This window comes from Episyrphus balteatus, chromosome 2, assembly GCF_945859705.1.
Source record: "Episyrphus balteatus chromosome 2, idEpiBalt1.1, whole genome shotgun sequence".
Classification (NCBI taxonomy): domain Eukaryota; kingdom Metazoa; phylum Arthropoda; class Insecta; order Diptera; family Syrphidae; genus Episyrphus; species Episyrphus balteatus.
The window spans coordinates 39,502,589-39,517,071 of NC_079135.1; the positions used below are offsets into that span (position 1 = coordinate 39,502,589).

The window sequence follows — 14,483 nt, forward strand, 5'->3', positions numbered from 1 at the left end:
TAGACCAGAAATGTACAGATTATTATTTTTTTTCGAGACAAACATTTGAAACAATATTTCACCTGAAAATAAATCATGCATTTTTATCATAAACAATAAATATATAGTTTTTTATTTAAATTAAAATATGTTTCGAAACTGGTAAGAATTCGTTACTAATCGGCTGTATCACGAATTACATTTGTATCTGAAATTTTCTACGATTTCCGATAAAAAACAGTCACAAAATCCGATCGTAGTGACGATTTTTATGAAATCTTCCATTACGATCGGATTCTGTGACTGGTTTTTCGGGAATTGTAGCAAATTTCCGATACGAATATAATTCGTGATAAGGTCGAATAATCACGTCTTTACTGAGTAATTTTTTTTCTGAGGGGTAAACGTAATTATTTGTTTCTTTATCCTTGAATTAATGGATTTTTGCAGTTGCAGCTATCCTCCTATTGTTCAAAGTTTAGAAAGGCTGTTTTTTTCTATCTTCTACTGAACTCCTATCTTTTTAAGTCGAATTTTCATCTACCAAGATTTGCTTAAAACCTTTAATGTATTACTAGAGAAACCTTCGCCCGCTTCGCAGAACGTTACTAAAAAATATGTATTTTAAACCTTACCGGTATTCAAACCCACGTGTTCCACCAATATAACATTTTATTTGTTATGGTATACTTTAGCTTGAAGATTCCCTGTAGGTACATACATACATTTTATTTACTTTGATTTTCATTCAAAAAATAACATTTAATAAATTCCTTGTTTATTCCGCTATCACATATTTATGTTATAGAAACTAATTTTCCGTATGCCAAAGCATTTGCCATTCGGAAAAGAGTAACGCGACACAAAATATCCATTTTCGAAAATTTTGAAGTTTTAATGAACTTGAAGTTAAAACACATAATATGCACAAATGTACATATTTATCAATACCCCATTATCGTTTCATGATTGAAAAATTGTTCTAAAAACTACAATGCTTCTGTTATTTTTTAATCTCTTAAAGACCCAGTCAAATTGTATTCAGAGTTTTTCCATACAAATTTTGACAGCTGCGTTTACCACATTTACCAAATTTTTCGGTTTCATGAATACCCCTAATATTTTAACTCTTGTAATTTTGTAACTTTAGAATTAGAAAATTAAAGAATTTCATATTAAAATTGTTTTTATGATTACTAAAACATGGTTTTTAATAGTTTTGACCACTAAACGAAGTGTGCTATTTAATTTCTCTAAGAATTTTTTTCAAATTAATTCAGTAAAAAAATCACTTTTTATATTAAAAAAAAATAACCGTTGAAATCGGATAAGTCCTTTATGAGAACGTGCGAATTTAAAAAAAAAAATAATGTTTTTCTTATTCCAAAAGTAAGACGCCTTCTTTATTTACACCTTCGTATTTTGTGTTTTGATCCTGCAAAAAATCAATTTCCCTTCTAGTGAATCACCCAAAACTCTTAACTCCTAAGTTAAGCTCGCTAGCTTATGCCATGCCTGACTGTTATCTTCAGATCGATTTTTTTACGAATCTCCCCATAATGCAAATGAATATATCGTAGGAAACAGTTTGTTTTAAGACTAATTCATTGAATAAGTTAATACATCCTTATTATTCCAATCTGAAACAAATAATTTTTTCAAAAACAATTCTTTTTTCGCAATAGAACACATATATTTTTGCTTTTAATTCAAATACATAAAGGATAAAAAGATTATTTGCGCTTGTTTTTAATGTTTCTTTTGTTTTCTTAAACTAAATTAATTAGTACTACAATAGAGTAATAACCTCATTTGTTATACATAAATTGTTAACAAGTCATGTATAAATATACAAACAATGCACAAAATTACATAGAATCACTTGAGGAATTCTTTACTCTGATTTTTCAATAAGAATGGATCATATTGACATAAATAGTTCTCTCTGACATTTATAGGTACATTATTACTCATATGGAAACCGATTTTTAAGATACATTTTCTCTTAATTGAATAATTTCCATATTATATATTTTGTGTAGAATTTAATCATTTATTATCTAAATACTATAATATAAAGTTAGGTATAAGTAGTTAATATGAATGATTTTGCAGAACTATGTCTGATTGATTTGAGTGCGAATGATTAAGTTTGGTGGGATTAATTCCGGAATACTTTAATGTGTGTGCAGTTTGTGTTTGTTGAATAATAATATTAATAATAAGAGAACACATTGCATACATAATATAATGGCATTTATATAGTTAAAACCTCCTCAAACTGGTTTTGATGGTTGTTGAAGAATATCAGATATCGGGGTCACTCCTAATAGATTTCCGGTAAAAGATAGGAGAACTGAGTAATTGAAATACCAAAACAGTATGAAGAGTACTGCGAAGATAATGTCTGCAAATAGAAAAAAATTAATACATTAGTCATTGAAAATTTTATTTAAGATAAGATATATTGTAGTTTATAAATCAAGTGGGTATATACTATATTCATACACTTCAATGAATAGTACTTATTTCATTCAACTTACGAATGAGGATACGTTCCCATTTTTCAACCATATACAACTCTGTTACCAAAAGGTATCGGAGCCACCAAAAATGAATAAAATCGATAAGATTTTGGATCATAATTCTTAAAAGCCGGTTGGAACTTCAAGATCTCTAATTAGTTATGACGGCATAAAGCCAACTAACTACTGCATTTATGAGAATGACAAAAGCAAGAAATGTGCTTTTGTCATTCTCTGTGACAATATTATTTCCCTTCGTATGTGCAGTGCAGTGGGGTTTATATTTGGCAGGTGCATTCTAAGTAGTGATGCCAAGTTTGCAAATAGTTTGCTGATTTTAAACAAATAGGCAATAACGGTACAAGAAATAAATAAAACTTGATTTCATTTTTTTTTTTTCAAACAAAAAAAAATTTTAATTTTTGTATTATTATTATTAATGAATTTTTTTTAATTAATGAAATGTGTACAATGTACATGGTAGCAATCGATACAATGAATAAACGTTTTATTTAAAAATTTTGTAAAATAATTATCTTATAAGAAAATCACAAAATTCAGATTTCTTTCTTGAAGTTTAAATACTTAAGGAAATAGTGAATAAGAGAAGTTGACCTTACATAAAAAGAAACAATTTACGAAGATTTTTTTGATTTGAGGTCTGATAACATTTTTTAGATAGATGTCATCATCTATCTATTTTTTACGTGTTTACGTTTAATTCTGCTTGTTAACTTGCGTCAAGCAACGGGAAATATTGTTTTTAGGTGCTAAAACAAAAGAATTCACAGTGTATTCATTCTGCGTTTTTTATAAGTGTCGGTAAACACCGAACCAAATTTTTCTGTCTTGGAAGGGTACAACAGCATTTAACTGATAAACCGAACTTTTCCTGGTCGAAACACATTTGTAGGTACTTCAGCTCACTAAAACTTTTATATTGAATTACATTCTGTACAAAGAGTTCACTAAAAATAAATAAAAGTAATGAGTGTTTACGATTAATTAACTATAAACCAATTTGTAAGGAAATAGATTGTAAAAATCAAAAATTAATTGTGGTAACGGAAAGCTAAATATTGGTTTCACAAAAAATACAAAAAGTCAAAAACCGTAGATTACGAATTTAAGAAGCAAAAAGATTGAAAAGCAATTTTAATAATTTTCCTTAAGTTAATTCTAATATAATTAACATTTTAACATTTTTAAAACTCTGGGAATCAAGAATTTCATGGATACGAAAACTTGAAGAGTATGGACGAGTTCATAAAGCAGGGCTGCAGCAGTGCTGTAAAAATAAATTGATAATATTGTTATAATTACGAGTGAATTTTGACTAATTTAGTACTCGTTCTTAGAAACAAATATAAATAGTTCTGATAAGTTGGATACATTTTTCGACAGTCCTTGGCTGAATAAATGGAGGTTCTATTTTGCAGAACTACTGCAGTCCTGCCTTTATGAACTCGCCCTTTGTTTTCTTTTTCATTCAACGTTCATACAAATTTACATTTGGAGCAGTTATTTATCCAAAAACTGAAAAAAAATATACTCGTATTAGATACCCAATTTTTTTTTCCAAAAGAGTAAAAGCAATTTTCTTAAAGTATTTAATAGCAATTTTTTCAAGCTCTAATTAAAAAAATTATAAAACTTCTACAACCCATTTTACAGCATTTTATAAAATGTATGTATACCCTTTTGCTGAGAAAATATTTTTATATGCGAATTTATTAAAAAATCAGTTGCCCTTTTTGTTCCAAACAACTCAGAACAGCTTTTATGAAAAGATTTTAAATGGTGACTTTAAACTAAATGGATTGTGAATAAATTGGGCCTAATCCTCCTTTTTGAAACCATTGTAAATCATCGTCGCTAGGTAAAAAGCTGACATATTTTTATTTTATTAACATATGTTCTACAAGTAGCGTGAGTTTAGCCGGGAGGAGAAATTTTCTGAAAACTTGGCTTAGCTTGGAAAAAATTATTTAAAAAACTACGGTTATACTTAAAATGACGTGCTATATATATATATATATATGACGTGCCATTTCAGCAAGTTACTAACGGCCTAATTTGTTTTCCTTAGAATTTGTAAAATAGACGGGAACAACGCTTTTCTTCTGAAAGTTAGAGGTTTTTCAAAGCCAGTTTGACGTGATAAAGAAAGGAAATCTTTCGATTCACGATCAAATAGCAGAATAGGGCTATAAGCCAAAAAGCTGACTGGTATGTTACTTATAAATTACTAAACTGGATTAGTAAAATCCGTTTAAAGGAATCTGTTTTTAGGAATAGTTTTGGAAAAATTTGTTTTCAAAATCAAAATTAAAGAAAAAACTTCGGCCTCAAGCCGATGGTAACAACCAAGGGTGAATCCAGGGTGGCTAATACTTAAAGCAAATGAAATTATAAGAGTTGTTAAAATATATGAATAAAATAACAGAGAAAGAACTTGAGTGAAACTCTTTTCTATTTCTGGCTGGAAATGCGAATTTTATTGTTTGTTGCATCCCTTTCCTATGAAAGGCTCCACCTTACAAAATTTGTTCACTCAGTCCAAAAAAAAAAAATACCTCCTCCTTTTTGGAAGTGGGTAAAAATAGCGCAACATTGCATAACATATATATTATTGAACTGCTGGATATGTAGAACAATCTTGCATTTCAAGAGTTTGCCCAAAAAACAAAACTGGGTTTCCCGGGAAAAAAGTATGTTTCAGTTTTTTTTTTTTTTTTTTAATTCTTAGGAACTTATATATTTATTAGATTGAAGTCTTTAGTATTTTACTAAAAACTACCAAGTCATTAAATAATGATATAAATATGTTCATAATATTGCAAAATTTGTATACATATTTTAAAACTTAATTTCTCACAAAACTATTTAAGGAAACAACTTGACTCAAAAAACAAAATAAAGAATAAATTACTAACTTTAAGAAAAGTTACCTATAGCACAGGATTGTACGTGCATTTTATGATTTTTAATATTTTTTTCTCCCGGCTAATCGGGTAAGCACTTAAGTTTTTGTTACTGTACCAAGAAAATGAAAATGTTTCCTTTCGAATAACTTTTTTGTCATTTGGTAGGTATTTGATGTGAAAAATGTGCCCGCACTGTGTCTGTGCGTCGTTAAAATTTGCTGCTTGCAGTCAGTCGTATGATACTCCACGTTATTTCTTACTATTATTGCTGATCCCTTTTGCCGCCCCCCAGTAAAAAATCCTAGATCCGCCCTTGGTAACAACCAACCTGTTAAGACCTTGAGACAATATAACCGCATTTTTCTTTAACAGTATGATTAATTATACTCGGGTGTAGTGATGGGCAAATACCCGGTATATACCATTTGTGGGTTTATACCCTGGGTATATATCGGGTATTTACCAAAACGAGGGTAAAAACGGGTATTTACTTATAATCGCTACAAATTCGATTGTTTGTCATCAGGGCCCTGTTTCAGAGCTACTACATCAACTACATCAGCAACCTCAAAAGCCAATAGTTGAGTCCGATTGAAATTCGGGAAATATTTCTTATGATTTAAATAGTGTAAATGTTCAAAAAATGCTTTGTGAAGTCCAACAGGCCTCCGCAATTAATGTTTAAAGTCATTGATGTAGCTGATGTAAACAGTGTATTAAGCTCTGAAATAGGCTCCTTATATTATATAAACATGACAGGGGCACACTTGTTCGGTCTTGATTGAGGTTATTTTGTTGTGTTAAATTTTGGAGGAAAAAACAATTAATTTTTCTGTTCACCCACGTTTATTAGTGTTTGTTTTTCAAAAACGGTTGTATAGTTTTAAATGATATTTTCAGAGTTATGACGTTATGAGCAAGAAAAAAGTAATTTAAGCAAAATCCGCTTAAATTGAAACGGCTTGAAAACGGCCCTATTTATAAAAAAAGTTTTATTTAATTAAAGACACTAGCGGAAAAAATTAACGGATCAAAAGAAAAATTCCAAAATTTTAAACAAGATAAAGCTCAAACTTTCTAGTTTTGAGAAATCATAATGATTTTTTTTCAAGCTACATGTTCGGCTCAATCCTATTAAATCAAAAAAAAAGAAAATTGGAAATTTTTCCTTTTTTTTTTTGGTCTAAAAACTTGGAAAAAATCTTTCCAGCTTAACCCCAATATGGATCGGATAACTTGTTTATCCAGCTTAAATTTTCTTTTTTAAAGTTTGATTTCGACGCTGAGATATCGATTTTAGAACGGGAAAGGATCTTTTTGGATTTAGATCAATAAATCAGCATCCGCTGATTGCACAAGAAAAGGAGTGTTTTGAAATATTCAATAAATTTCATACAAAAATCTAGTGGGTTTTTAAAAAAAAATATTTTTTTTTGTTTGCAATTTATGGAAAAATCAAGAAAAAAACGTGCTTTTGGTTGCTATCGGGATAATCAGGCGCTAACTTATATCAAATGGTTAGATCAAAAAGCGTAGAGCGGTTGTGTGTAGTTTTATTAATAAGTTTGAACAAAGCGCGCTTTACTTTTTTAAGACTAACCATTTGACATAAACTAACAAAATTATTTTATAGTTTTTAATGCGTGATAAAAGCGTTGTTTTTAAAATTATATATTTTACTATGTATTTTACTTTTTATTCTTATCATTATTGAAGGTATTCGACTTACAAAGGTTGTATGTTGTATAAGCCTCCATGATTTTTTTTTCCATTTAATTGATTTGGAATGTTTCAATGTTTTTAAGCTTCCGTTTGTTACAATAAGTTGAAGGCTAAAATTGATTTGGGGTGTTTCGACCCACTCACGCCCCTCCCCTGACCACCAAAATATTGTGTTGACGTCTGAACTACATATGTGTACAAAGTTTCAGCTTGATACGATAATCGGAAGTCGGTCAAAATTAACTTCTTCGATTTTATTACATTGCTAGTTAGTTTGTTTGTTACAAGTGAAGCTAATAAAAGCTTATTAAAAATACAAGTATTGATTGAAAACGTTCTAAAGGGCATGTAATGGAATTTATGCAAAAAATATTTCTTGACATCACTCCTCCCCCTAGTGGGATGTTTCATTTTCGTCTGTAAATCGTAAATACCCTCATTTTGGGTATATACCCGCCGTTTGGGTATTTACCCGGTATAAACCCGGTAAATACCCATTTGTAAATACCCACCCGATTGGTATATACCCGAGGCACATCACTACTCGGGTGTAGTTGAGTTAGTGCAAGAGTTAAATCGCTCAAAAAATCTGGATCTGCATTTTAAATAAAAAATAAACATTTTTTTACCACAGGAAGTTAAAAAGGTCAAAAATCGTTTTTTGATGGAAATCCCCAGAAAGAAATCTCAGATCAAAATTGAAATGGAAAATGGAAAACGACATTGGCGAGCATTAATTTTTTTAAATTACTTGGCACCACTAAAATATGTTTAATAAATTCCATTCTCATGACACCCGACTCCCCCACCAACACATCATTTTTATCTTATCGTTATCACCACACCAAGAACTTTTAAGTGCGTGTGAACTTGAAATTTGTTTTTATTTTTCTTTAACGAATCTACTTTAAATTCAACAACTCATGTTGTGTTCTCTCTGACTCCTTTAATTGGAAATAATTGATATGTTAAAGAACAACAATGGGATATTATTTAAATTATTAATTGTATAAACATTTACAAAATTATACACGTCATTGAAAATATTTTATTTATTGTAAAAAAAAAAAAAAACTTACGAATTGTAATACGTTCCCATTTCTCCACAATATATAGTTCGGTGACCATTAAATAACGGAAGTACCAATAATTAAGAAAATCCAAAAACTTTTGTAACATATTTTTGTTTAGATTACACGTTTAGGTAATTGATAAATTAATAGTGTATTTTATTTCTTTAATTTATAGTGCGGACAAAAAACCGGTGAATAAATAAACAACACACTTTGCTTGCGTCTGCTTACTTGTTCTTGTTCGATCTGTTTTATTTGGGTGGGATGGGTAAAAAAAAATATTCCGTTCGATAGCTGACAGGTGGTGATGATATTTCTGAGCTCGAATTTGTAACGAGTCTCGATAAAAGTGTTACCGTGAAAGAATTTCACTACTATTTTAGTTGAGCGAATTTGAGAGAAACTACCCTGCAAACCAAACCTCAGTAGTTTAGGGGAAAATACAACCACCAACAAAGTTTATTTTGAGGATGTATGTGTTTCCTTATTTACCAAAATCTCTCCCCTCCAAAAATAGAAGTTTTGTTTCTCTTGAAAAAATAAACTCTTCTTTGATAAATGGGAGGAAAAGAGCGCGATGTATGCAATGCACAAAGTTTTGTCTCTTTTGTAATGGCGGCTCTCGTTTGATTTGACTTTTCCTACATTTTATATTTTCTAGTGAAACCAGTAAAACCTTGATAGCCACAGCAACAGCAACATCAAAAAAAAAATTTCGGTGCTCCATTTGAAGAATAAAAATTAAAAATTAAAACAATTTAATTTAAAAAATATATTATCTTCTCAGTGTTGAGTGTTATTTGTGAAAACTATTTCCTCAAAATAATCTACCACACAAATTCTTCGGCACGCCACAAAAATTTATATCCACCATCAAAATGCACAGCCTCAGCCTTGTGCATTTACAAAAAAGTCTTTAAAAAAATGATACAAAAACAACCACCAATTGAATTGGAAAATAAAGGTATGCTGATTTTAAAATTGATAAATTATAAAGTTGTTGATTTTTCTGTCTTCTAGTGGCGATCAATTCCAGACATCAATGACTGAGTTTACAGCAGCTTCAGCCTTGAGCATTTAGAAAAAAAAAATCAAAAAAAGATACAAAAACTACCACCAAAGTGCAGACTGCAGAGTATTTTTTTCTTTTTCATTCTTCTCAACTGGGCAGGCCACAGACGCGTCACAGGGATCTTTTTTTTATGTATTTTGTTTTCAAAAAAAAAACTATTTTGTGTTTTTCCAATAAAATATTAAATTAATAATGGTTGTTGAAAAGAATTGTTTGTTTGTTCTGAAGATTCGTTTATTTTCAGATGAAATTAAAATATGGATTTTAGCAGTACGGATATAAACCCGTGAAATAGTACTCCAAATAAGTACTTTAAAAGTACAATTTTCAGTGGTTTTTCTGTATCTAAAAAAGTACATCAGAAGCACTTCCAGATGTGCTTCGCTGATGTACTTTAGAAGTACATTTGTCTGTACTTTAAATGGAGGGGAAATTCATTTCATCTTGCATGCAAGAAAGAGATAGATGCTTCACGTATTCTTATATACAGAAAGTATATAACTGAGTTTTTTCCCGAGCTCCTATCTTTTTTCAGTGGAAGAGAAGTACTTTTTTTACGTACATATTTCACCAGTTTTTTCTGCAGTTCTACGTTTGCTGGGTAGTACTTTCTTATACGATAGTCTTTTTTAACCAGTGCCTGGTAACTTTAGCCCTGTTCCATTGGAGGTGGTAGTTTACTACTAGTAGATGTTTTGGTTAATCTAGTACTATCATCCCGAGTAGATACGATTTGTATTGAATACGTTAAAAGTGCGTTCCATTGAAAATCGCTAGTAAAGTACTAGTAGTACTTTGCCACCTCCCAAAGGAACAGGGCTTTTATCACTGGCGATAAAACATTCACTTAAAAAACCTTTTTATACCATCAAAATAAAAAAAAAATCGTTCAAAGTCATAATTTCTTAATTTATTACTTCTGAATTTGAAAAAAAAAATTGCTTTATTTATTTTAGAAAATAGATTTTAGAAACGAAGAAAAGGTTATAGAACAGGGACCCAAGGTTTGATTTTTTGACGTAAAAAAAATGTAGCTGGTGATTTAATTAAATTTTTTGCATTTGAAAGTTTGTTAAAAGTGTTTTATAATACAACCGTTTTATTTGAATGTTAAACCTCAGTAGACACATCTCTTTTTTGTGACTTGATAGGCCACACGGGTGCGAATTTGGTTTATACTTTTACATGGTAACAATTTTGCTTCTATAATGCTTTACAGAAGCAACAATTGCATCTGTAAAGATTTATAGAACCAAAATTGTTTGTCGGACATCCCTACATGTAGCTAGAACTTTTTTCGGTCTAAATATTTTCTAAAGAATCATATATAAAATTGATGTAGAGGAATTCGAATATTGTATTCACAATTCCAAAAAAAATATATAAGAGCCTATAGTACATACTTGTGAAGCAAATCGTGAAGTTATTCATACAATTTTTGTTTGTTTTCAATTTTCCCGTACATTTTGCACTTGAACTACTTCACATCGTAAGGCAAAACTCTCCAATTTTTGAACCAAAAAAGAAATGTATGGATTCACTGCTTCACCAAGTATGTACTAGGCTTTATAAAGAGATTTTTTTTATGACCACTTTTTTGAAAAATCATAATTTTTTTTTTATTTTTTTTGTCCTGCCAAATTTGCATCCGTGTGCCGACAGTTCTATAACCAACCTGAAACTTCCTTAAGAACTTCCAAAATGCATTACTCGGCTTTGACCTACTAAGTTGCATAATGGAAGTTGGCTTGACCCACGAGCAGAGATACACAGAAGGAGATAGGAAACTTCTGACGTCACACTGGTTTGCCTACAAGCTCGGATTGATACTTTTGCCAAAGTATGTGTGAACAGATTGAGGGCTTTGACTAAGTATGTGCGAAAAGCTGCATATGTATGCGTCAAAACACTGTGGTTACACTATGTGCCAATTGGTACAAACGTGGATCAGCCTTGGTTCAGGAATTTAACCCACCGATTTAGGCGGATTAGCTGCGGATCAACTTCGGTATGAACCTTGAAACAGTGCTAAATTTCAGCATTGCTACCGAATTCAGAAGATAAAAGGTGCTGATCCAGGGATTAAATATTTATACAACTGGCCCTAAGTGCCAGTTGTACAATCGTGGATCAGCCTTGATTCAGGAATTTGACTCGCCGATTTCGGCGGATAGCTGCGGATCAACCTCGGTTCAAACATGGATGTGGCAAATTTTACATATATGGACCTTGAACCAGTTCTAAGCCTCAACTTTATTACCGATTTCAAGAGATAAAAGTTGCTGATCCATGGATTAAATATTTGTACAACTAGCCCTAAGGGCCAGTTGTACAAACGTGGTTCAGCCTCGGATCAGGAATTTAACCCACCTTCTTGTTATGAAAGCCAAAAAAAAACTTGCATTGACTCTTATGAAAGCTCAATTGTTACTTGGGAAAGGTTTGGTCACACCGGAAGGTATGACTGGTACTTTTGTATGAAAAAAATTTCAAACTGACACATCAACACCGCATACCTTACGGTGTGGTCAAGTCTTAATTCGACTGGGATTTTTCTTTCACTTTAGTCACCTGAGGCTTCGCCGCACGGCGAAAATCGACTCATAAAAAATCGGCATTAAAACTAACCATAAAACTATAATAGCCTCTGTCTAATCGAAAAAAAAAAATGGACCTAATTCGATTCTATTTAGAAAATTATTTTAAACCTTATTGATCACAAAACAAAAAAAAAAGGTTTTAAATAATTTTCTAAATTGATTAAGATTGCACAAAGTTTACTCTTTTTTTTAAATACTAATTCAATTCGACTAAAAAAAAAACTATAATCTACTATCTAGTTTATTAGCTGCGTTCCTTTGGAAATATTTATCTACTTTTTAGTACTTAAAACTACTTTGAACTACTTTGCTATATTGAAAAAGTAGTTCAAAGCAGCTTTAAGTACTAAAAAGTAGATAAATATTTCGAAAGGAACGCAGCTATTACTGAGACTAGTACAATAGATTTATGTGAATAAGAACATACCTACAATTTTATTATTCTCTTGAATGCAAAAACAAAATATACGAAAAAAAAACGAATTAGTAAATAATACTAGTTTAACATTACCCTTACTCGTTACTTTTGAAAAATCGTTATTTCTACACATCTCTATAAAAAATGACACCCCCCAAAACGAGTCTCGAATAACTTCATTTCTTTCTGTACAAAAAAAAAAAAAAACGCACGGCCCCCATCTGAATCGAACTGTCATTTAATTTATTTTAATTGTAAATTCTCTCATCTTTCGTGTGCCTGTGCATCTGTTCAATTATTAGCCCAAAACAATGGCATCCGAAGCCGCTAAAGATCAAAAACCAAATGAGAAAATAATCCAAGAATTTCAATTGTTACGAAATGAACAACGAAGTTTGGTAAACAACCTCAACACTCTGGAAATGGACCTTAAAGAACACAAGTAAGTCCACCACAAAAAAAATATATCCTAACCTCGAATCTACACGACTCATTCAATTGTCTGTCGATTGTCTGTCTTTCTTAAAATATAAAAAAAAAAAACTATAACAAAATTCTTTCAGAACTGTGATAGAAACACTTAAGTTAGTCGGCGATGATCGAAAATGCTTCCGTCTGATTGGTGGCGTTCTGTGCGAACGAACAGTCAAGGACGTGCTGCCGCAATTACTGGAAAACAAAGAATTCATCGAGAAAACCATCACAGTGATAAACCAAGATCTTTCCAAAAAAGGACAACAGATCAATAAGTTCAAACAGGATCACAACATCCGCATTCGTGGTGAACAAATGCCAGATAGTAAAGAGGACGAAAAGAAATCCGACGCCTCCTCATCGTCAAGCAATGCCAATCGCAATGTCTTGGTTTCCAACTAAAACTTAAAAAAGAAAACAAATATAATATCTGTCTTGTCTATCCCCCTTTTAGCGAGAGTTGGTTAGTTGGATGCCGATTGTGGGCAGTATGAAGAACGTTGCATTTTTACACACAAGTCATTGCCTCCAATGAATATAATAACTTAAAAGTTTTTCTTTTTTTTTCTTAATTTTTATTATAAAACTGCATTATAATATTTTTTCATTATTATATAATAATTATTAAAAAAAAATAACACTCAGCGAATTCTCATACATTGCAAAAAACGTTTTTATTATTATTTTTATTATTATTATTAAATTAGCATTAAAGACGTTGTTAGAAACATGTTAGCCAGGCAAAACAAAAATAAACCAAATTTGAAAAAATCTCTTTTTAATATTGAGAAAGAGATTTATGTTCACTGGCTTTAGAAATTGCATATTTAATGATATTTAAAAAAACATTTTTTAAAATAATATAAAATTTAAATCACGCGCATAATTATAACCGAATTATTTGCAGAACGTAATGTTGTATTTTTGAGGTTCCATTTAATAATGGCAAATTCAATAATAAAAAAAGATATTTGTTTATAGAAAACGATTTACATTCTTTTTTAAGATTCTTTTAGAGTGTAAAGTATAGGTCAAGAATGGCGCAAAATTTTAAACGATTTAGTAAAATACTAAAGCCTTGTTAGTAAGTTACTAAGTCAAGAGCAGACTGATTTTTAGTTAAGTAAATTACTTAAATGGCTTTAGCAATGTACTTAACCGTTTAAAATTTTGCGCCTATTAAATTTAGGAAAATAGATGAAAATAGTGCTTAACAGAAGTTCACAATTTGAACAATCAAATGCAGATGAAAGTTTAATCGAATAAGAAGTAACAACATTCTAGAATGCTCTCTCAATCAAAAAAATAACCTTGGACACTATAGAGCTGTAGAAAACGATGTTTTATTACAAACGGGATAAAGCTGGGGCCCCAACACGTTACTTGCTACAATCGACTTGAGGTAGCATCTAATTTGGTTAAGTCAAAGTTTTTGATTAGAATAGTCGATTGAATCAAATTAGGTACTGCAAGCTCGGTTGCATTGAGTAAAATCTATTGTACATATGTAGTTGCGTGCTGGCGCTCCAGACCATCAAATTGGCCTGAAATGTAACCTATTCCAAACTGAGACACTTGCCTATTTCTGATGTGAACCCATTGAACCACAAATTGCCCCTCTCTCCTAAACGGGGAGGGGGGTGGCTAAGAGATAGACCCCTCTCATAGTAAAAATACTAGTATTTGACTAGTA

At 30.9% G+C, this 14,483-nt stretch overlaps 1 protein-coding gene across 1 annotated transcript; it reads left to right on the top strand.

Annotated features, from left to right (window-relative positions):
* Positions 1-12,518: 12,518 nt before the first annotated feature.
* LOC129912020 (probable prefoldin subunit 2) lies at positions 12,519-13,208 on the top strand. The gene is made up of 2 exons (XM_055990102.1): positions 12,519-12,758; positions 12,880-13,208. The coding sequence occupies exons 1-2, from the start codon at positions 12,628-12,630 to the stop codon at positions 13,190-13,192; spliced, it is 444 nt and encodes a 147-aa protein (XP_055846077.1). The 5' UTR covers positions 12,519-12,627; the 3' UTR covers positions 13,193-13,208.
* The last annotated feature ends 1,275 nt before the right edge of the window (positions 13,209-14,483 follow it).

Bases quoted from the DNA above. Each gene is read 5' to 3' on its own strand.
- LOC129912020 (XM_055990102.1), top strand. From the start codon at position 12,628: ATGGCATCCGAAGCCGCTAAAGATCAAAAACCAAATGAGAAAATAATC. The intron at 12,759-12,879 runs GTAAGTCCACCA...AAATTCTTTCAG, and splicing joins ATGGACCTTAAAGAACACAA to AACTGTGATAGAAACACTTA.